General features: G+C 47.9%; 2 protein-coding genes across 2 annotated transcripts in view; one reads left to right on the top strand and one right to left on the bottom strand.

Annotated features, from left to right (window-relative positions):
• The window catches only part of NUBP1 (NUBP iron-sulfur cluster assembly factor 1, cytosolic), a 612,258-nt gene that overhangs the window by 71,183 nt on the left and 517,007 nt on the right, over positions 1–24,068 (bottom strand). The gene's annotated exons all lie outside the window — the stretch shown is intronic.
• Positions 1–24,068, top strand: part of TEKT5 (tektin 5) — a 68,225-nt gene that overhangs the window by 6,657 nt on the left and 37,500 nt on the right. Inside the window, exons 4-5 of the mRNA XM_050774360.1 lie at positions 6,673–6,816; positions 12,297–12,519. Of these exons, the coding sequence (XP_050630317.1) occupies positions 6,673–6,816; positions 12,297–12,519 (367 nt within the window). The remainder of the gene's footprint in view (positions 1–6,672; positions 6,817–12,296; positions 12,520–24,068) is intronic.

Here is a 24,068-nt window from a genome sequence, read left to right on the forward strand (position 1 = left end):
TTTACGGGGCTTGGGGCCCATAGCTAAGTCCTTGGCACCAACTCCCCCTGAAAGCAGCTGCCTCACCTCCACCTGTATCTGGCACTCACCTTTAACTCTTTCAGGGCACGCTGCTCTGCTGGTTTTTCCACTTCATTCACTCTTGACACAGAGACACAGAAAGCACGGGACAGGCTGGCAACCTGGCAGTGGCTGTCCGTCCTGCTGCCTGGTGCACATGGCCGGCTGGGGTGGATGCAGAGGGGCCGGGCAGCTTCCAAAGCAGCCCTGGGAGCACACGTCTTGGTTTGCTGTACCCCAGAACCCACCTCCTCCTCTAGGAGCCCTCGGAGCCCCTGAAGTGGTTAGTGCTGGATGTTAGGAAGAAAGACATCACAAGCAAGTTACCCTTAGAGCAAAGAGCTTGGTCAGGGACAGACACATTGGAGACCCCTAGAAAGACATCAGGGGTGGAGGTGTATAGAGAAGATGCAAATATAGCAGGAGGGATGATGGCTGAAAGGACAAAAACAGAGTTGAAGTTCGATGGTTTGTGTGCCCCTGTCGTAATTTCTCACAATTCCACCTGTCACTGGGACTACTGTTACCTATAGTTTGTCTATAAATTGATTTGCTTAAAAAAACCTTAAGCACACCAGGGTGACTACAGTCAACAGTAATTTATTGCACATTTAAAAATAGCTAAAAGAGTATAAATGGGAATGTTTGTAACACAAAGAAATGATAAATGCTGGAGGGGATGGATACCCCAGTTACCTTAATGTGATTGTTACAAATTGCACGCCTGTATCAAAATACCTCCCACAAATATATACACCTACTGTGTACCCGCAAAAGTTCAAAATAAATAAATAAATAAATAATCAATTCAGTAAACAAAATTCCTTAAATATTCATATTTATTTGTTTGTTTGTTTGTTTGAGATGAAGTCTCACTCTGCTGTCCAGGCTGGAGTGCAGTTGTGCGGACTCAGCTCACTGCAACCTCCACCTCCAAGATTCATGAGTATCTCTGGCCTCAGCCTCCCGAGTAGCTGGGATTACAGGCCCATGCCACCACACCTAGCTATTTTTTTGTATTTTTAGTAGAGACAGTGTTTCACCATGTTGGCCAGGCTGGTCTCAAACTCCTGACCTCAGGTGATCTGCCCACCTTGTGCTGCCAAAGTGCTGAGATTATAGGCGTGAGTCACTGCGCTCGGCCTAAATACTCTTATTTAAACAGGCAAACTTTAACAAAGGGAGAATTGGGACAGGCCAGTGTCTTTGTTTTATTGCATTTTTCTTACACTTTTTAAAAAATTACTTATTCATTTTTAATTGACAAAAGTGGTATATGCTGTATCATATAAAACATGATGCTTTGAAATTACATGTATGTTTCAAAACATTGAAGTAATTTGAACTACTTAACATGTATGTTACCTCACATACTTATTTTTTGTGGTGAGAACAGTTAAAATCTCAGTGATTTTCAAGTACACAGTACATTGTTATTAACTATGGTCACCATGTCTCTGGAACTTATTCCCCCTGACAAACTGAAATTTGTACTCTTTGACCAACATCTCCTCAATCCCCCACCCCCAGCCTCTGGTAACCACCATTCTACTCTGTGCTTTTATTAGTTCGATTGTTTTAGATTCCACATATATGGGGAAATCATGAGATATTTGTCTTTCTGTGCCTGACTTATTTCACTTTACATTATGTCCTATAGGCTCATCCATGTTGTCGCAAATAACAGGATTTCCTTCTTTTTCAAGGCTGAGTAGTATTCTGTCGTGTATACATGCCACATTTTCTTCATCCATTCATCTATTATGAGACACCTAGGGTGATTTCATGTCCTGGCTATCGTAAATTGTGCCGCAATAACTGCCCATTTTAAAGCTAGGTTGTTTTCTTGCTATTGAGTTCCTTATATATTTTGCATAGTAACCCCTTATCAGAGGTATAGTTTGCAAATATTTTCTCCCATTTCTTAGGTTGTCTCTTCACTCTCTTGATTGTTTTGTTTGCTGTGCAGAAGCTTTTTAGTTTGATGTAATCTCATTTGTCTATTTTTGCTTTGATTTCCTGTGCTACTGGGGTCATTGTCCAGACCAATATCATGGAACTTTTCCCCTATGTTTTCTTCTAGTAGTTTTACCGTTTCAGGTGTTACATTTTAGTCTTTAATCTATTTTTTTTTTTTTTTTTTTTTTTGAGATGGAGTCTCCCTTTGTCACCCAGGCTGGAGTGCAGTGGTGCAATCTCAGTTCACTGCAACCTCCTCCTCCCAGGTTCAAGTGATTCTTCTGCCTCGGCCTCCTGAGTAGCAGGGGTTACATGTGCCCGCCACCATGCCCGGCTAATCTTTAATCTATTTTGAGTTGATTTTTGTCTATGGTGTGAGATAGAGCTCTAACTTATTCTTCGGTATGTACATTTCCACTTGTATCAATACCATTTTTACATGATATTGGGAAAGAAAGAAAGGAAGAAGCTGTCCTTTCACCATTGTGTGTTCTTGGCATCTTTGCTGAAAATCCATTGACTGTAAATGCCTGGATTTATTTCTGGGTTCTCTATTCTTTCTTCCAGTTATTTTTGTGATCTTCTATTTATGGCAAGAGAGAGTGGTTTTCCATTTGTAACTGCCATGGGATGTGACAAACCATGGCGCTGGTGGGGACAGGAGGGCTGACGTTTGGGAAGTGGTGTAGTTTGAGCTGGCAGAGTGAACCAATCACAGATTTGAAGTGGGGAGCTGGACCTCAGAGGAGAAATCCTGAGACTGGGGTCAGGAGGCTGCTTGTGCAACCCCAGATGGTGCAAGCAGAGGCTGGGGGAGCTGGGAGAACCAGGGAGACTGAGACAGATGGAGACAGTCCCAGAGACTGAGAGACACACAGAGAGAGATGAGCACTGCCATCAAAAGAGACAGACGTGAAGAGATAAACAGAGACAGGGATGGGGAGTAGGGAGACAGAGGGACAGAGAGGCACAGAGTCACATATGCCAGAAAGCGAAATCAAGAGACGAGATAGAGACAGAGAAAGGCAAAGAGATGAGGAGAGACAGATATGGAGAAAGAGGACAAGAGACCGGGTACAGTGGCTCACGCCTGTAATTCCAGCTTTGGGAGGCTGAGGTGGGTGGATCACTTGCGGTCAGGAGTTCGAGACCAGCCTGGCCAAAATGGTGAAACCCCGTCTCTACTAAAAACACAAAATTAGCTGGGCGGTGACGCATGTCTCTAATCCTAGCTACTCGGGGGGCTGAGGCAGGAGAATGGCTTGAACCCAGGAGGCGGAGGTTGTAGTGAGCCAAGATCACGCCACTGCACTCCAGCCTAGGCCACAGAGCAAGACTGTCTGAGAGAGAGAGAGAGAGAGAGAGAGAGAGAGAGATGTTTGAGCTTGGATAGAGACCGAGAGAGATGAGAGCAACGGAGACAGACAGCAAGAGCAAGAGAGAGAGAAAGCAAGCACAGAGTGAGTGAGGGAGAGGATGAGAGCAGGTGAGGGCAGCATTTCGCTTTGTGGAGACTGGAGGCTGAGCCACCCTGGATGGAGACTGTTTGTCGCTGGGCAGTGGCTGTGTGTCAGATGACTCCTGCCATCTCACAGGAGGCAGCTTGTGCTGCCAGAGGGATTGGGATTATACTGATTCACTGAGAGCTGGCCAGAGCCTCATCAGCCAGGCAGAGTCCGGTGTGTCCTCACGCGCTTGGGGAAGCTCTGCCGCTGAACTGCTCAGGTGGCCAACACCAGGCTGCTGGCTCATGGTTTTCTGTGAAGCCTGAGGCCTGCATCTAGGCAGGGTGGTGTCCTTGCCGCACCAGGTGAGAAAAGGCTCTTCCTGACAGAGGAAGTCACGTTTGGGCTTTTCCTGGTGGGCTGACAGCAGGGTGAGCTTGGCACTGGTCCGGCCCTTGGTTGTGGGCCAAGTAGGGAGAACAGGACTGCCTCATCTATCCTCAGGCCTCATGACAAGGGCCAGGCAGCTAGACACGCTGGACTCTGAGGCCCCCAGGTTTCCCTCTAATTCTCTGACATGTTTGCTTTCCACATCCTGGCCTCGCTTCACATTCCAGCTCATTCGGCAGGACAGGGCCCCATTTCTCCAGGGCTCTGCCAATTTGGAAACCCCAAGGGCCCCTGGTCAGGGGTTCCTCCTGCTCTGACGTGACCCGTGCTTCCTGATAGGTGGGAATCCCCACTACTGTCAGAATTTCACTTCCTGGCTCCTGGCCTGCTGGAAATCCCTCACCCGCAACCAACATCCATAAAAGAAAAAAAAAAAAAAAGATATAGATGGAGGAGAGGGAGGGAGACACCCAGAGAGGCACACAGAGGCTGAGACAGAGAGAAACCAAGAAAGAGACAAAGGTTGGAGAGACAGAGACATAGACACAAGAAGGGAGGGAGAGAGAGACAGACAGAGAACAGAGACACTCAGTTTAGCTGGTGTCTGACATACCCTCACTTAATGGAAGTTATTCCCTTCTCTACTCTTACAATTCTTCTAAACACTCCAAGGCAAAGTTTCAGCTGCCGCTTATGTGTCTCTAACATCAACTGATCTCTCTTTTTTCAGCCAACAGGGAAACAGAAAAAGGCCCAGGCTTAGAACCTTCTGGAGGAAGTAGATTCTAGCTAGGATTTAGTAAGTGCCTACTTAGTATTAATATTTATTATTTAGTGAGTGCCTACTTAGTATTAATATTTAGGTCTGAGGTGATCTTCTATCAGTGGAAAGGGTGATGGGTTTTTCTTTAAAGACAGGGATGTAAAATTTCCTTTTATCATACATTTATTTACATTTTAAAAGTGATTTTAGGCCAAATGCGGTGGCTCACGCCTATAATCCTAGCACTTTGGGAGACTAAGGCGGGCGGATTGCCTGAGGTCAGGAGTTCAAGACCAACCTGGCCAACATGATGAAACCCCGTCTCTACTAAAAAAATACAAAAATCAGCCAGAAGTGGTGGTGGGTGCCTGTAATCCCAGCTGCTAGGGAGAATGAGGTAGGAGAACCCCTTGAACCCAGGAGGCGGAGGTTTCAGTGAGCTGAGATCCTGCCACTGCACTCCAGCCTAAGCGACAAGAGGGAAACTCTGTCTCAAAAAAATTAATTAATTAAATAAAAGTGATTTTAAAAAGGAAAAATAAGTAGAGTTTGGTATTTGACAAGAATCATGGAAGTGGTTCTCAAATGTCTGGAATTTGGCAGTAATTGTTAAGTCTAAGTTTCTTAGCCAAGATACCAACCATCCCTCCTGGCTTAAGCCCTGGCCCTGATCCATTGTCCTCTCTTTACCTCGGCCCAGTCTCTGACCCCGCCCAGCCCCAACCCTACCCAATTCCTGTCTTCACCTAGCCCCCGACCCCGCCCAGTCCCTGAACCCACCCAATCCCTGTCTTCACCCAGTCACTGACTCCACCTAGTCCCTGACCCCACCCAATCCCTGTCCTAACCTAGCCCCTGACTCCGCCCAGTTCCTGATCCCGAGGTCTCTAAACACCTGGTGTTTCTAGCTTCTCTGCGTTGGCACCTGTGATGTTCTCGGCTTGGAATTCTCATTCCCCCAGCAGCAATTCACCCATAATGGCTACTCCAATTTATTGTGAAAACCCAGCTCAGACACCTCCTTGGAAAGCCTTCCCTGACCACCCTCTCATCCTCAATTAACGGTTTCCTCCTCTGTGTTTTTTATATTTTCAAACCTGCACAATGCCCTTACCATTCTGTTCTGTGTGTATATATACACACATATATAGTATTTGTATATATATATACAAATATATAGTATTTGTTCACACAAACCTGTGAGCAACTTGAAGGCAGTGACTGTGTCGTCTTATTCATGTCTCATCCCTTGGTGCCCGGCATAGGGTCAGACACAATGATGGATTTACGAAGTGATTTGACTTGCATCAGACTTTGTCCAAAGTATGGGTTGATATCTTCTAAATTAGGTCAGCAAGCTACAGCTGGAGGGACAAATCTGGCCCACAATCTGTTTTTGTAAATAAAGTTTTATTGAGATGAAGCTGCAACCATTTTTACATATCTGTGACTGCTTCTGTGCACAGTTCAGTAGTTGCAACAGAGACCATATGACCCACAAAGCCTAAAATATTTATCATGCAACCCTTTACAGTAAATGCCTACCCATCCTTCTTCTAAAGGACAACAGGGGCCAGGTGTGGTGGCTTACGCCTGTAATCTCAACACTTTGGGAAACTGAGGCAGGAGGATCACTTGAGCCTAGGAGTTCAAGACCAGCCTGCACAACACAGCAAGACCGTGTCTACAAAATATTTAAAAAGTTAATCGGTCTGGTGGCTGCACGCCTGTAGTCCCAGCTACTCAGGAGGCTGAGGTGGGAAGAGTGCTTGAGCCTGGGAGCTCAAGGCTGCAGTAAACCATGACTGCACCACTGCACTCCAACCCGGTTGACAGTGAGACTCTGGAAAAAAAAAAAAAAGAATAAAGGGCAAATCTGTTTGGACTGGAGGGAGCCTCTGGGTATGTGGTGGGGCATTGAGGTGGGAAGAGGACTGAGAAGCTACTGGGGGGCTTCCTGGGGGGCCAGGGCTTGTAACACACACCTGCCATGTGGCCCAGGCTGGGAATTCTGGGCAGGTGCACAATCCAGGAATGACTCCTCCCTCCCTGCAGGGATAACCGAGATGCTCAGCACGCCCTGGAGAGGGACCTTGAGGACAAAAGCTCGGCGCAGTGCATCGATGAGAAGTGCTTTAACCTGAGAAATACGTCAGACTGCATCAGCTTCTTCCACGGCATGGAGAAAATTGATGGCACGTAAGTATTAGACACCCCCTCCCCATCCCTGGTGTGTCCAACTGGAGTGAGGGCTTCTGCTCCTGCCAACGAATGGCGAAGGGGCATCGTGCGCCAGCTAAGTGGGAAGTAGTGTGGTCGAACGGGGATCCTCCAGTGCAGGTGGCAGAATCCAAGTTGGGTTACCTAAAGACAAAATGGAATTTACCCGAGGGGTTATGGGGGAGCCACGAACTCAAGGGGAAGGCTGGAGAGAAAGGTCCTGGCAGGGGGAGCTGTGTGGTCAGAGTGCGTTCATCTTTCCATCCTTGCCCCACTGTTCAAGATCCAAATTTCGAGAGAGCATGCCATTGGCTTAGTGAGGGTCACACAGCCATTGCAGCTCAGCAGTTTCACCAAAAAAGAAATTCCCAAATAAGTGACAAGCTTGGCAGGGAGGCCACCTGGGGTCAGCTGGTGCTGATAGTGGTTTAAGAGAGTGAATTCTTGCCTGGCCAGGTGTGGTGGCTTACCCCTGTAGTCGCAGCCCTTTGGGAGGCCGAGGCTGGAGAATTGCTTGAGGCCAGGAGTTCCAGGAGTTTTCCAGACCAGCCAGAGAGAGAGAGAGAGAGAGAGAAAGAGAGAGAGAGAGAGTGGAGTCTGGAGCCAGGTTGTCTGGCTTCAAATCCCAGCCTCTACACTAACACTGAGCAAGTCACTTCATTTCTTCGGGCCATTTGTGAATCTATACCCCTGGGAGAAAATTAGTACCCACTTCCCAGGGCTGCTGTGAGTATGAAAAAGGTGGGTGTATGAAGTTTTAAGTACAGAGCCTAGTATAGAATAATAGCAGCCAACATTTATCGAGTGCTTACTTTGTGACCTCATTTTCTCGTCACAGCAGCTACGAGGTGGTGCCTTCTGTGAGCCTGTCATGATCCTGGACATATCACAGAATTGTGAGATTTTATGCAGAATGAAAACATGCTTCCCACTTGGTAGTCTGAGGTCTGAGAGATGCTTAGGATGAGGAAGAAGGTGGGGTCTATCTTAGTTCCGCCTTCTTCAGTTAAAAAAAAATCTCTAGTACATAGAATTGTGCTTGGCACATGTTGGTATGCAATAAATTTTTATTGAATGGAAGAATGAGTGTAAGGAGGAAGGGAGGGAAGGAAGAACCACAGGAAGGGAGGAAGGGGAGCAAGAAGGACGGTATTCCTTGGCAGTCTCCTTGGCCCAAGCCTGGGGTCACTTTCTGGATCTTACAAATGTCAAAGTGCTGAGGTGACCCTTTGGGACTTCCAGTAATGACAACTCCTGGGGACTTTCTTCCTCTTCCTGACAAGGTGCTGTCCCCCATGGCACTGGCAAGGTGAGCAGGACTTTGGGGGCTTGGCCCCCCTCATCTACACAGGGAGTCCAGAGGGTCTCTCTTCCCAAACAGATTCTTCTCCAGAAACCTGGCAGCCCCAGAGCCTCCAATTTCTGCACCCAGGAGGGACCTGCTACTTGAAGTCCCCCATCTAGAGAATCCATCTGCAGAAGAGAGCTGCTGTTTGTGGCAATTAATTGCTCCCCAGATGTGCTAGCTTGGGGCTTTGTATTTGTGGTTTTCTTATGTATTTATTTATTCAAGACGGAGTTTTGCTCTTGTTGCCCAGGCTGGAGTGCAATGGTGCGATCTCAGCTCACCACAACCTCCACCTCTCGGGTTCAAGCGATTCTCCTGCCTCAGCCTCCCGAGTAGCTGGGATTACAGGCATGCGCCACCACGTCCAGCGAATATTTTTTGTATTTTTAGTAGAGATGGGGTTTCTGCATGTTGGTCAGGCTGTTCTCAAACTCCTGACCTCAGGTGATCCTCAGGCCTTGGCCTCCCAGAGTGCTGGGATTACAGGTGTGAGCCACCGTGCCCAGCCTTGGGGTTTTCTTAAAGCAGGGCTATGTCTGGGCGGATGAAAGAGGATGTTTGGTGATTGTCTGAATTGCAGTATCTCTATTTTCTGGATTAACAGTGGTGATGATGATGATGATGATGGCAGTAGACACCTTGTTTTTTTTAGACAGAGTCTCGCTCTGTCACTAGGCCAGAGTACAGTGGCACGATCTCAGCTCACTGTAAACTCTGCCTCCCAGGTTCAAGTGATTCTCCTACCTCAGCCTCCCGAGTAGCTGGGACTGCAGGCACGTGCCACCATGCCCAGCTAATTTTTGTATTTTTAGTAGGGACGGGGTTTCACCGTGTTGGCCAGGAAGGACACCTTTTACCTGGTGTCTGCTCTGTGCTAGACATTGTGCTGACAGCTTCATGTGCAACATCTCATGAATGATAAATATTTTTCGGGCGCTTACTCTGTCCAGTGCCATGATAAGGACTTCACATTTAAACACTCAGCAACCCTGGGGGTTGGTACCATTATCTCCATTTTACAATGAGGAAACTGAGGCTCAGAGAGGTGAGTCGATTGGCTCAAGCTCACACAGCAAACGACAGAGCTGTGATTCTGAATCTGCACTGAATACTGAGCCTGTGTGTTTTACCAATGGTGCCTTCCTGCCTCTCCAGCAAGGCCAGCTGTCCTCTCCATCTTTAGTGGACATAGACTCCAGAAAGCACTTCCCCCTACTGAGGCACACTGCCTGCTGAGGAGGCAGACTGTCTTTGGCAAATTCCTCCCCAGGGAGAATGTCATTAAGCGGCTTATTTTCTCTGGGGAGCTCAGCTGTCTGCTGCAGGGGAGGACAAGGGCTTAGAGGTTACTGTTCATGACATTGACAGTGTCCCCCCATTCAGAGGCCACAGAGACACTCAAAGTAAATCTGCGTGTTTCTCTCTGCTGTCCTTATCGTCTCCTCTTTCCTCGGTGTTCTGGGATGGGGCGTTGTTGTGTGTTCTTGAACAAGATGCCTCACTCTCTGAGCCTCAGGTCTTGGTGGGATGAAAGCTCTGAACCTGACATAGTGCCCCTCCTATCTCCAGAAGCCCGAGATGCCTGTTTATTGCTTGATTTTTAACTCCTGCAAAAGCCAGGCAAAACAATCACACACACTATATGATTTTTAAAACTTTCTGTGCACCATGCAACCTAAGTGTGCTTTAAAATGTCTGAAAAGAAGCCGGGTGTGGTGACTCACACCCGTAATTATAGCACTTTGGGAGGCCGAGGTGGGCGAATCACGAGGTCAAGAGATCCAGACCATCCCGGCCAACCTGGTGAAACCCCATCTCTACTAAAAATACAAAAATTAGCCAGACGTGATGGTGCTCGCCTGTAGTCCCAGCTACTTGGGAGGCTGAGGCAGGAGAATTGCTTGAACTTGGAAGACAGAGCTTGCAGTGAGCCAAGATCCTGCCACTGCACTCCAGCCTGGCAACAGAGCGAGACTGTGTCTCAAAAAAAAAAAAAAAAAAAAAAAAAAAAGAAAGAAAGAAAGAAAGAAAGAAAGAAAGAAAGAAAGAAAGAAAGAAAGTTTTATTTCAGAAATGTGAGTTCAATTCCTGCTGCCTAAGTATAAAATTCTGCTTTATTTAAGAACTGGAGACTTCCTGGACCAGAAAAGACCTTGAGAAATTACCTAGTCTGGTTTATCCAGGACCTGAAGCCAACTCAAAGACATGCATGCGCTTCCTCAAAGCCTTCCCAGATGAGAAAACCCCACGTGGTCCATTGGTTGCTTGTTGCAGGGATTTACATGCTCTGCCAGGAAGAACTTTACTGAGGAGTTGCTCATGTGTCACCACCTCCAAGAAGCCTTCCCTGCCTGCCTTTGCCAATGTAGCCTGTGTCCCTGTCCATTGATCTCCCCAGATCCATTCTCCCGCTGCCACACTGTGTGTCCTGCACAACAGACTCTCCTCTGCAGACCTCCTCTCCTGGGCTCTCTGTCCTTTGATTTCCAGATGGGTTCAGCCAGGAGGAGGGGCACCAGCAGAAGACAGAGTGTGGGAGGGGAGAGGCTACGATTTCTTCCCCTGCTACCTCCCTCCCAGACACTGTGGTCGACCATGGTTCCTTCTCTTCTGGGGCTCTTATAACACCTACTGCTTCCTTTTCTCTTGCCCGTTACAGCTGGGATAATGACAACTTCATGCAGTTTCTTTTTACCTTTTAGTGGTGGGGATAGGGTCTTACTCTGTTGCCCATGCTGGAGTGCAGCAACGTGATCTTGGCTCACTGCAGTCTCTGACTTCCAGTTCAAGTAATTCTCCTGCCTCAGCCTTCTGAGTAGCTGGGGTTACAGGCATGTGCCACTACACCCAGCTGATTTTTGTGTTTTTAGTAGGGACGGGATTTCACTATGTTGGCCAAGCTGGTCTCGAACTCCTGACTTCAAGTGATCCTCCCGCCTTGGGCTCCCAAAGTGCTGGGATTACAGCCATGAGCCACCGCATTCAGCACTTCATGCATTTTCTAATCCCTAACCATCTCAACACCCTTCCGAGTATTCATCTATTCCCATTTACAGCCCTGACCAACACATAATGACACCACTCCGTTTGTCTCTTTCATCCTCCTGCTGCTGCTGCTGCTTTTGAGACAGGGTCTTGTTATGTTGCCCAGGCTGGAGTGCAGTGGTGCAATCACGGCTCACTGCAACCCTGAACTCCTGGGCTCAAGAGATCCTCCCACCTCAGCCTCCCAAGTAGCTGGAAACACAGGCATGTACCACCACACGTAGGTACTTCTTTTTGGCTTTTTTTATAGAGATGGGGGTTTCACCACATTGACCAGGCTGGTCTTGAACTCCTGGGCTCAACTGATCTGCCTTCCTCAGCCTCCCAGCGTGCTGGGATTAGAAGCATGGCTGGCCTGGCCCTCCAGTTTCTAAATCCCTTCCCAGCACATAACACAATGTGTAACTATCTCCTCGTTCACTGTCAATCTTCCTTCTCTGGCAATTAACCACCATGAGGGCATGGATGTTGCTGTTCTTGTTCATGGCTCTCTCCTAAGTGCCTGGAACAATGCGTGGCATGTGGTAGAAGTTGAAGAAATATTCCATGAATGAACGGCAGTGAAAGTAGCGTGGCCACATTCTCATTGCAGAGTTGGAGGGTCCCTGAACCCTCTCTGTGCCCAATGCCTGCTTCTTGGCTTGTCCGTGTTGTGTTTCTAGTGGCAGTGGTGTGGGTGTTAGAGAAAAGAGCTCTCTGAGGGAGCCCCTCTCTTTGACCCACTCACTGAGTGCCCTTCTGCTGACCAGCTGCTCTCTTTAGGGTTCTCTTGCCTCCCCTGTAAAATGAGGGTATTGGATCAGGACAGTGGTTCTCAGCAAGGGGTGACTGTGCCCTCCCACAGGAGGGTACTTGGCAATGTCTGGAGCCATTTTTTGGTTGTCACAATGGGGTGGTCTGGGAGCTACTGGCATCTAGTAGGTAGAGGTCAGGGATGCTGCTAAACATCCCACAATGCACAGGAGAGAGAATAATCCCGATCCAGAGGCCAAGACTGCCCAGGCTGAGAAACCGCAGATTGTGAGGTCTCCCAGGGCTGCAGCAACTCGCCCCTGTGCCTTTGCAGGATCTCCGTACCCGAGACCTGGGCCAAGTTCAGTAACGACAACATCAAGCACTCTCAGAACATGCGGGCCGACTCCATCCGGCTGCGGGAGGAGGCGGAGCACCTCTTTGAGACCTTGTCGGATCAGATGTGGAGGCAGTTCACAGACACCAACCTGGCCTTCAACGCCCGCATCTCCGAGGTGACGGACGTGAAGAATAAGCTGCAGACACAGCTGGCGAAGGTGAGCAGATCCTCCCAGGACCCCTGCCTTCTCTGCCAAGCCCTCACCCTCCTCCCGTGAATCTGAGCAATTTCTGGGCCAAGCTGGCCCTGCCCCTGGTGCCAAACCAGTACCCTCCCTCCCCAAGGTCTGTGGTCTTGTTCTTTCTAAAAGCGGCCAAGGGCTGAGCTTCCTGGAGGGATTTAAGCATCCAGGGTCCATCCTCTCTTGCTCACTGGAGGATGGAGCCTGGAACTTAGCCTGGCTGTCCCCAAGAGGCTGTGACGCTCCCAGGACCCCTTATTCTCCATCTAAGACCCATGTGACTGAGCATGACAGGTGCAGGGAACGGAGCCCGGCAGCCCATTGTCTCTGTCACGCCGACATATCTTCTCCGCCCACAGCAGCATCTTTGGAAGTGTAACCTTTGACTTCCAAAGGCCTCAACAGAACCCTAACAGTCTAAAGGGATTTCCTGCTGAGGGATGGGGTGCTTTTTAGATCTGAGGAGTCTGCAGCACTGCCCGATTCTGTCGTCAGCCCGCTATGCCCACACCAGCTTGCCCTTTAGGCATTTTGCGTCATGTTGTTTCACACCTCGGGGCTGGCTCTTGGAATCCTCTTTGGATGGAATCTATACTCCCTGCTCAATGCAAATTTAGATTCTCACTGGGTGCCAGTTGCTGCGCTAGGCACTAGGAATAAAATGAGGAGCCGTGTAAACATGGGCCCTGGCCTCTGGGAATTTGACATTCTCCTGGAAGAACAGTGGTGGCTGTGAAATTTATATACACAGAAAGAACTTGGATGATAGTCAGGTCAGAGGGAACTTGCCTTGAATTTGTGTTTGCAGAGCAGTACGCCTTTTTAAGGCCAAGCACAGTGGCTCACACCTGTAGTCTCAGCACTTTGCGAGGCCGAGGTGGGCAGATCACTTGAGGCCAGGAATTTGAGACCAGCCTGGCCAACATGGTGAAATCCTGTCTGTACTAAAAATACAAAAAATTAGCCAGGTGTGGTGGTGCATGCCTGTAATCCCAGCTACTTGGGGAGGCTGAGGTGGGAGAATCGCTTGAACTTGGGAGGCAGAGGTTGCAATGAGCCAAGATCACACCACTGCACTCCAGCCTCGGTGACAGAGTGAGACCCTGTCTCAAAAAGAAACAAAAACAAACAACAAAAAAAAAAACTGTGCTCTTTTTTCTTGTGTCTGTATCTTTGGGGGGATTCGTGGGCTGCAGGCAGGGTTTGATGGAAATTACAGTGGTAGCTTCAGCCCACCTACATCTGCCACCCTTTAGTCTGGTACTCCAGAAGAGACAAAAAATAAATAAAGTTTATTTTTCTTTTCTTCTCTCTCTCTGTCTCTTTTTTTTTTTTTTTTTTTTTTCTGAGATGATCTTGCTCTGTTGCCCAGGCTGGAGTGCAGTGGCACAATCATTGCTCACTGCAGCCTTGAACTCCTGGACTCAAGCGATCCTCCCGCCTCAGCCTCCCAAGCAGCTGAGACTACATGTATGTGCGACCACACCTGGCTAAGTTTTTTAGTTTTTTTAGAGACAGCGTTTCGCTATGTTGTTCAGGCTGGTCTCAAACTCCTGGGCTCAAGCAGTCCTCCCACTTCGGCCTGTCAAAGTGTTAGGATTACGGGAGTGAGCCACCGTGCCCGGCCTCGAAACAGGAGTTTCCATGAAATCATTCCAACATTTTTATAGGGAGGAAGCAAGGGTGGGTGAGCCAGAGATTCTCATGGGACCCACACTGGGTAGAGCAGAGAAGCAGGGACATTGCCACCCAGAACAGATGAACAGGGAGTTGAGTGGCCAAAAGTTGGTGGGAAGAGGATTCCAGAGAGAGCAGCAAGGCAAAGGATGCGTCCGGGACGAAGCTGGAGGAAGGGGCAGGCAGGTCTGGGTAGGCCTGGTGAAGGGTTTGGATTCTCACCTAAGAACAATGGGGAGCCTTTGAAGGTTTTAAGCGGATAGTGTTTGGGTCCAAGCTTGTCCTTTTGTTGATTTCTTTTCTGCCTGGGTGGCAGAAGGGATGCAGCAGTTAAGAATGGATGCAGGGGCCGGACGTGGTGGTTCACACCTGTCATCCCAGCACTTTAGAAGGCGGAGGCAGGAGGATCACTTGAGGTCAGGAGTTAGAGACAAGTCTGGCCAACATAGTGAAACCCCGTCTCTACTAAAAATACAAAAAATCAGCTGGGCGTAGTGGCAGGCACCTGTAATTCCACCTACTCGGGAGGCTGAGGCAGGAGAATCATTTGAACCCATGAGGCAGAGGTTGCAATGAGCTGAGATCTTGCCACTGCACTCCAGCCTGAGCGACAGAGTGAGACTCTGTCTCAAAAAAAAAAAAAAAAAAAAAAAAAAAAAAAAAAAAAAAAAAAAGGAATGGCTGGAGTGGTTAGGAGGCTCTGGAAGAGGCCCAGGGAGTGGGGAAGGCTGCCTGTGCTGTGGTGGTGACATCACGTGGAAGAAGGACTGGAAGAGGGTAAGATATCTGGGGAAGGCAAAGTTGGTACCGAGTTGGCCTGTGCACCTTCGCTTTATCTTTCATGAACTATTTTCCTATTAATTCTCTAGGACAGGGTTAGCAAACTTCTTCTGTCAAGCGCTAGATGATAACTGTGTTCAGCTTTGCAGGCCATATGGTTTCTGCCCCTATGCTGCAAAAGCAGCTATGGACAATCTGTACACAAATGAGCGTGGCTGTGTTCCAATAAAACTTCACAGAACTAGGCGGTGGGCCGGATTTGGTCCACAGGTTGTAGTTTTGACAACCCCTGCTCTGGAACTTAGCTCAAAAGTCTCTTCCTCCAGGAATCCTTCCTAAACTCCACGGCCTATTTGCACTCACCATCTCTGGGTGGTCACTGTGTTCTGAGACTGTGTTTTTTGTTGCTTCTTCCATCTCATACCTTTTGGCTAGAACCACTGACCCTGAGCCACACTGCATGGGTGTGATGAATCCTCTGTAACCTTGGACAACTTTCTTAACTTCTCTGAGCCTCAATCTCCTTGTTTGTAGAATGAGGATAAGAATGACTGTCACAGGAGGCTGAGGCAAGGAGGATCGCTTGAGCCTGGGAAGTGGAGGCTGCAGTGAGTTGTGATTGCACCACTGCACTCCATCCAACCTGGACGACAGAGCAAGACCTTGTCTCAAAAAAAAAAAAAAAAAAAAAAAAAAAAAAAGCAAAACCCAAAATGACTACCATGAGGATTATTTGAGTTAATGCAGGTATAACACCTAAAGGAGTGAGGGCACGTAGTAGGCACCATGTCTGTGCTAGTGGCTGTGATCTTACTGTACTAGTTTATTTACTTGCCAATATGTCTTCAGAGCACTGCTCCTGATTTAACCTTGTCCCCCTACTGCTTAGTAACTGCCTGGTACTGCTCACATCTTTGTGCAATGAATAGAAGGACTCTACAATGTTGAGGTGGCTTTTTTGAGACAGTCTCACTCTGTAGCCCAGGCTGGAGTGCAGTGACTCAATGTCAGCTCACTGCAACTTTGCCTCCCTGGTTCAAGTGATTCTCCTGCCTTAGCCTCCTGAGTAGCTGGGATTACAGGCACCCCGCACCCCCACCACACCCCAGCTAATTTTTGTATTTTTTGTAGAGATGGGGTTTTGCCATATTGCCCAGGCTAGTCTTGAACTTCCAGGCTCAAGTCCCCTGGTCTCAAGTGATCCGCCTGCCTCTGCCTCCCAAAGTGCTGGAATTACAAGTGTGAGCCACCATGTCCAGCCTACAATGTTGAGTTTTTTATTGAGGTTTTTTTTTTTTAAAGAATGAAGCATGCATGAATGAATGCTTTTAATGTCTCTTTTTCTTTTTTCATGCAAAAATCCATTTTTTATGGTAAAATATGCATAACATAAAACTTAGCATTTTAACCACTCTTAAGTGTACAGTTCTGTGGCATTAAGTACATTCACACATTGTGCATCCATCATCACCATCCATCTCCAGAACTTTTCCATCTTCCCAAACTGAAACTCTGCACCCTTTAAACACTCCCTCTGCATTTCCATCTTCCCCCATATCCATGGTGATATGGTTTGGTTGTGTTTCCACCCAAATCTCATCTTGAATTGTAGCTCCCATAAACCCCATGTGTCAGTGGAAGGGACCCGGTGGGAGGTAATTGAATCATGGGGGCAGGTTTTTCCCATGCAGTTCTTGTGATAGCGAATAAGTCTTGTGAGACCTGGTGGTTCTATAAAAGGGAGTTCCCCTGCACGTTCTCTTTTGCCTGCTGCCGTGTTAGACGTGCCTTTGCTCCTCCCCTGCCTTCCATCATGATCGTGAGGCCTTCCTAGCCATGTCGAACTGTAAGTCCATTAAATCTTTTTTTCTTTATAAATATCCCAGTCTGGCCGGGCGCGGTGGCTCAAGCCTGTAATCCCAGCACTTTGGGAGGCCGAGACGGGCGGATCACGAGGTCAGGAGATCGAGACCATCCTGGCTAACACGGTGAAACCCCGTCTCTACTAAAAATACAAAAAACTAGCTGGGCGAGGTGGCGGGCGCCTGTAGTCCCAGCTACTCGGGAGGCTGAGGCAGGAGAATGGCGTAAAAACCCAGGAGGCGGAGCTTGCAGTGAGCTGAGATCCGGCCACTGCACTCCAGCCCGGGCAACACAGCGAGACTCCATCTCAAAAAAAAAATAAATAAATAAATATCCCAGTCTTCGGTATGTCTTTATTAGCAACATGAGAACACATGAATACAAGTAACCTCCATTCTACTTTCTGTCTCTGAGAATTTGACTCCTCTATGGACCTCATATAAGTGGAATTATACAGTAGTTGTTCTTCTGTGACTGGTTAATTTCACTTGACATAATGTCTTCAAGGCTCATCCATGTTGTAGCATGTGTCAGAATTTCCTTCCTTTTCAAGTCAGAATAATATTCCGTTGTCTATACCACATCTTCTTTATCCATTCATCCATTTATGGACACTTGGTGGTGTCCGTCTTTTGGCTCTTGTGCATTTTCTTTTAATGAGGCATCTCATATGGTGGATCAAATGTAGTTCATTGTCATGTTTCATTGCCTGAAGTTTGTGGTCTGGGGATGACTTGGGAAGGCTCTTTTGGTTGGCTCTTGGTGCCTGGTTTCTCACCTGTGAAACAGAGATAAGAATTTCTACATGGTAACATTACTGTATTAATGAATTAATCTCTGGAGCTCTTAAAACAGTGCTTGACAAATGATCAACAGTCAGTAAAAGGTAACTGTAAGTATTAATTCAATTATTGATGGAGAGAGAAAGGATATTTTGAGTGGAGGTGGAGAGAGCTAAACCTTTTCCCTTTCAAAATTTCTCTAGTGAGGATCCCTTGAGTCCAGGAGTTTGATGCTGTAGTGAGCTATGATCGCAGCACTGCACTCCAGCCTGGGTGACAGAGCAAGACTTTGTCTCTAAAAATTAAAATTAAAATAAGTTGAAATAAATAAATAAAAATAAAAATTCCTCCAGGGAAGTTTTGAATTGTTACTAACAACCTCATCACTGCAGACCAGAGGGTTTTTGCAACCTCATGGATTTTTATTAATAGTCATAATTTAATCACCAGCTGTTCTGCAAATAAGCTAGCACCCGTCTGAAATGCACCAAACTCCAACCCTACACTATTGACATTTTCCTGAGCAAAGATTTGTCTTCTGGTTGGTGAATTTCACATGGTGTTTTTCTAAAATAATACAGGAATTTGACTCAATGAAGATAAATATATAGCAACCATTTCACCTTTCGACAGTTTACTTTGGCTGCAGGATTTGAAATGCTCTCTTCTTTTTTTGAGACGGAGTCTCACTCCGTCATGCAGGCTGGAGTGCGGTGACAAGGTCTTGGCTTACTGCAACCTCTGCTTTCCAGGTTCAAGCAATTCTCCCACCTCAGCCTCCTGAGTAGCTGGGTGCCCGCCACCATGCCCAGCTAATTTTTGTATTTTTAGTAGAGACGAGGTTTCACCATGTTGACCAGGCTGTTCTCAAACTCCTGATCCCAGGTGATCCACCCGCCTTGGCCTCCCAAAGTGCTGGGATTACAGGCTTGAGCCACCGTACCTGGCCTGAAATGCTCTCTTTAAAAATGTAACTGTTATTAGTCGAGCTCAGCCTGATTCTCCTTGGCAAAAGGCATTTCTGGAAAATTCCAAGTGCCCATCCGTACCTGTGCTGCAAGGCAGTTATTTCCCAAGCGGTCATAGGAATCCACCTTGTAAGGCCAGATCTACATGGCTCCACATGCAGACAGTGGTTTGGGGCTGTGCAGACAGCCTTACCTGTTCACTGGGATCCTAGAGTTCTGTCACCTCGGCCACACCCCAAGCCTCCTAACTTGCCCTGGGGCCTCATCCTTGCACTTTGGGCTCTAGGCATCACTGTATCATACTGACCACTGCTAGCAGAGGAGCTGGTGACTTCTCTGGACTAAAGAAGTTGGTGGCCACAGAGTGGGTTGCTGCCTTTGAGTGCTGATTTCTCTGAGACGCAGGGCCCTGGAAACTTCTAGAAAAACAACCCCTCACTTACATGCAATTACCCACGTGAATGTGCATTTGAGTGGGGGATCTCTTCATGTGTAGGGGGAAAAGATGCACAAATATGGCTTTTGGGGGTAGGATGTGTGGGGTCAGGGATCCTTCTATGGAGAAAGTGCTTATTCTGACGTGGGAACTAGATCCTGGCAGGTGAAATATTAGATGTGTTACATGGATGTAGCATTAATATCATTGAATCATACAACGGGAAGATTATTCCTTCTTCATTGCTTCTGACTATCTCAAAGGTGCTAGAATGCCTTCCTTACCTCTTTTAACACCTGCCAATCTTCCTTTTATAATTTTTTTTTGGAGACAGGGGTCCCTCTTTATTGCCCAGGCTGGAGTACAGTGGCACGATCTCGGCTCACTGCAACCTCCACCTGCCAGTTATAAGCATTTCTCCTGCCTCAGCCTTCCGAGTAGCTGGGATTGCAGGTGTGCACCACCTTGCCCAGCTAATTTTTTTGTATATTTAGTAGAGATGGGGTTTCACCATGTTGGCCAGGCTGGTCTTCAGGTGATCCACCGGCCTCAGCCTCTCGAAGTGCTGGGATTGCAGGTGTGAGCCACCGCACGTGGCCTCACCTGTTGATAAGCATTTGGGTTGTTTCCATTTGGGGCTGTTACAAGTAGAGCTGCTGTGAACCCTCATGTACACATATTTGTATGCACTCTCACAGAGTTCAAAAAATATTTGGTATAAAATGGGGATTTCACATAAAATTTTTTCAGATTTCCAGCATCTCTTGAAAAATTAGTAGCTCTAGCAATTCAGAGCCCATGTTTCTACAAGGAACAGTGACTAAGGGTTGAGTGGCTGCTGCCTCTCTTTGGGGTCAGGTGCTCCAATTAACCTCAGGCCCCACCACTCCCTATTACAGCACACTTCCCTCATTTGCATTATTTACTTTATCCTGTAGCCCTGTATTTGTGCACTCTGCTTTATATATCAGAGGAAATTCAGAGAGGCAGATAAACAGAACATCCAGGCATAGGAAGAGTTTGAACAGAACAGAGAAGGGCTATGAATTTTAACCTTGAAGGGCTTTGGTTTCATTCTGAAGTTTCTTTGGGGTTTTGACTCCCAAGCAGCCATTATTAGCATCAGCAAAACCACCCCTTCCCAGGAAGGCCTGGGCAGGAAAGTCTGGCGTCTGAGGGGTGAGGGCCCCTGCTGGTGATCTGAGGCCATGCGTGCCTACTGCCAATCCCTCTGTTTGTCCAAGGAGGTCTGGAACCCATTGTGCACTGGGAAATGCTTTTGTGCTTTGCAGCCGATTCTTTCCAGCCTGCAGCCAAGCTACTGATGGCTGGTTTCTAAAACTGGCCCAGCCCTGGGGAAGTGGAACTGGCAGTCTGGCCCTGTGCTACCCTCCTCATAAAACACCACTGCATCCCGGGGAGAAAGTCTCTGTCTTTTCTGATGGTGTCACAGAGCAAGACTCATCATGATGCCGACTTCTCTTTAACACCTGTCCTTCCTTTGCCCATCTACCTTTCTAGCAAAGGCATCAGGCCTCAGGCTTAGAAGCTTTGGAAAGCAATAGAGCCTAGAGAAAATTATTAACTTCTTTTTCCAGCTAGGCGTGGTGGCTCACATCTGTAATCCCAGCACTTTGGGAAGCCGAGGCAGGCAGATTACCTGAGGTCAGGAGTTCCAGATAAGCCTGGCCAACATGGTGAAACCCTATCTCTACTAAAAATACAAAAATTAGCTGGGCGTGGTGGCACATGCCTGTAGTTCCAGCTAGTCGGGAGGCTGAAGCAAGAGAATGACTTGAACCTGGGAGGCGGAGGTTGCAGTGAGCCAAGATCATGCCACTGCACTCCAGCCTTGGCGACAGAGTGAGTCTCCATCTCAAAGAAAAAAAAAAGAATTATTAACTTATTTTTCCCATTTTCCCTATTGTTATGGTACCCTCTATTAGTGGAAAACAACAGTAGCTTTTCACTTATGGAAATAATTTAAAGATTTCATTTCAAATACATACGTTAAAGGCTGAAACAGGCTGATTTGAAGAAAAATATTAAATGATTATGTAGATGGTATATGGATATGGGAAATGTGATGACAATGCTGCCCAGTACCTGAAATTTGGGAGCGTTAAGAGGAAAACTTAAGGCAGATTAAATTTAACAGAATTTAATTGAGCAAAGAATGATTCGTGAATCGGGCAGCTCCCTGCACCAGAATAGATTCAGAGCAGCCCCAAAGCTGCCACATGGTCGGATGATATTTACAGACAGAAAAAGGCAAGTGAGGCACAGAAGGCGGAAGTCAGGTGCAGAAACAGCCAGATTGGTTTCTGCTTATTGTTTGTTTGCCTTATTTGAACAGGATTCGAACAGTTGGCTGCCTGCGATTGGCTAAAATTCTGTGATTGGTACAGGAGTCGGTTCCAGGCTGTTCACACATCCAGTTAGGTCGCAGTTCACTGTGTACGGGAGAGACCGTTAAGATATGTAAGGAAGGAAGCTGGGCGTGGTGGCTCATGCCTGTAATCTCAGCACTTTTGGAGGCTGAGGTGGGAGAATAGCTTGAGCCAGGAGTTTGAGAGCAGCCTGGGCAACATAGTAAGATCTTGTCTCTACAAAAAACATAAAAATTAGCTGGGCATGGTGGCATGCGCCTGTAGTCCCAGCTACTTGGTAGGCTGAGGTGGGAGGATCACTTGAGCCCAGGAGGCCGAGGCTTCGGTGAGCTGTGGTTGTGCCACTGCACTCCAGCCTGTGCAACAGAGCGAGACCCTGTCTCAAAGAAAAAAGAAAATAGTAAGGAGCCAGCGTTAGGCTGAATGAAGTTTAATTCGTTTCATCGGAATCCCTGGCAGAATAGTTACCCCTGCACCAGTGTAGATAGTTCATATGGGCAATTGTGCCCTGAAAGTAACTGCCATGTTTTAGGAAAACACACCCATATCAGTATTCAACTAAGGAAACAGCCGTTTGTCCTGATGGAGGGATGACCAGGTTTCAAGGGCACTTTTGAGCAGACGCAATTTTCATGCCTTGTATTGACTTCAGAACAACACCCCATCCCTGGCTTCATAAGATGAGCCGCCCTTGCAGATACTCAGTAATCAACGGCCACTGTTCACTCCTGTGCAAGCGCTCCCCTCTCTCTGCAGTCTGCATTTTCTTAGAAGTTGCGGCCTGAGTAATTCTTCAGTGCAGTGGTTGTCAGCTGAAGGCAGTTGTGTTCCCCAGAGGACATTTGAAATGTTTGGAGGCATTTTTGGTTGCTATAGTTGGGTGAGGGGGTGCTGCTGGCATCTACTGGATAGAGGCCAGGGATACTGCTAAACTTCCTACATGGCACAGGACAGCCCCCCACAGCAAAGAATGATTGGGCCTGAATGTCAGTAATGCTGAGGCTGAGAAACCTTGTTTTAAAGGAATTCCAGGCACCACTGAGGAATGGGGGGGAGGGTTTGAGGAGGTAGAAGACCTCCAGAATTCTTCAGATCTGCGTGAGTCCTGAACTCACAGACTGTTGTCTGAAGGAGCCAATTGCCCTCTTATAAACTACAAGATTCCAGAAGGGAGGAAGAATTTGGGTGTATAAAACCTGGGCTGTCCCTACTCCCCGTGGCTTGGTGAACAGGATGGTTCTTTAGGGCATCCACACCCCTAAATGCCATCCCTGATCTGTTTTTGTTTTGTTTTGCTTTCGAGACAGAGTCTCCCTCTGTTGCCCAGGGTGGAGTGCAGTGGCACGATCTCGGCTCACTGCAACCTCTGCCTCCCAGGTTCAAGCGATTCTCCTGCCTCAGCCTCCCGAGTAGCTGGGATTACGGACGTGCACCACCACGCCCGGCTAATTTTTGTATTTTTAGTAGAGACGAGGTTTCACCATGTTGGTCAGGCTGGTCTCGAACTCCAAGGTCCACCAGCCTCGGCCTCCCAAAGTGCTGGGATTACAGGCCTGAGCCATCGCACCTGGACCCCTGTTCTATTTAAGACTAGGTTCCTGTAGGTCCTGGACTTGGTGTGAATGTGACTTTCAGAGGCTCTGCTATCTATGGTTTCCAGCTATCTCAGGCTGTAGCTCTCAGGAAATGGCTCAGCGTCATATGCATGCATAGGTAGGTCTCTACCTGATGCCCACCTTAGCACCAGGAGGAATCAATAGCCCTACCAGTGTCATGTGGGCTCAGGTCTCATCATAGTACGTATGTGACTGGACGGACCCAGCATGAGGGCTCCCTGGGAGCTCAGACATGGGAAACTCTGAGAACTGTGCCAAAAGGTGGGCTGGTCAGGGGGACTGTGTCACTGGTTATCAGTTCATGGGAACACTGTGCCAAATGGGAGAGGAGCTGCTGGAATCACGAAGGTGGAGCCAAGGTCCAGAGCTGGGGAGGTAGCCGACAGATGCAGGAAGTTGGAGGGACCAGACAGGAGATGGAGAGAACAAACACGGGAGAGGGCAGCACAAATGAGGCTGTTTCTAGCTCATTTTGTGAGCACCACCTATGCTCAGGGACGCTAGTACTTCCTTCCTCCCATGGCTGGCTTCAAATGGTGACAGCCAATCGTATGCTTTGCCTGGAAGCCCTGGGAAGGACAATCACCGGGATTGGTTCCTGGTGAGATGAGAAGAATATAAGGTGCAGCCTGGCCAAGGCAGAGGGTTGCAGTGGCATCTCGCGGGTACTGTTACGCCTCAGCAGTCCCCTGATTTTTTCCAAGTCATGTCTCGTCCACCTTTGTGTCTTTGTCTGCTTGCTAGCATGGGACCTACTGGCTAGCCTCACCTATGCTCCAGCTTTGACATCGGCTGGCCTCCTCCTTGGTCCAGCCTCCCCTTCCATCTCCACCTTCTGTGTCCTCACAGGTAAGACCCATAGTGTATTGCAGAGGGCTGGGCTCAATTCTGGCTTCAGCACTTTCTGGCTGTGTGACCAAAGTCAGGTTCCTCTACCTCTCTGTGCCTCAGTTTTTTTCCTCTGTCAAATGGGAATAATGATGTTTGACAAGCATTTGTGAGAATAACAGCAG

This window comes from Macaca thibetana, chromosome 20 (assembly GCF_024542745.1).
Source record: "Macaca thibetana thibetana isolate TM-01 chromosome 20, ASM2454274v1, whole genome shotgun sequence".
Taxonomy (NCBI): domain Eukaryota; kingdom Metazoa; phylum Chordata; class Mammalia; order Primates; family Cercopithecidae; genus Macaca; species Macaca thibetana.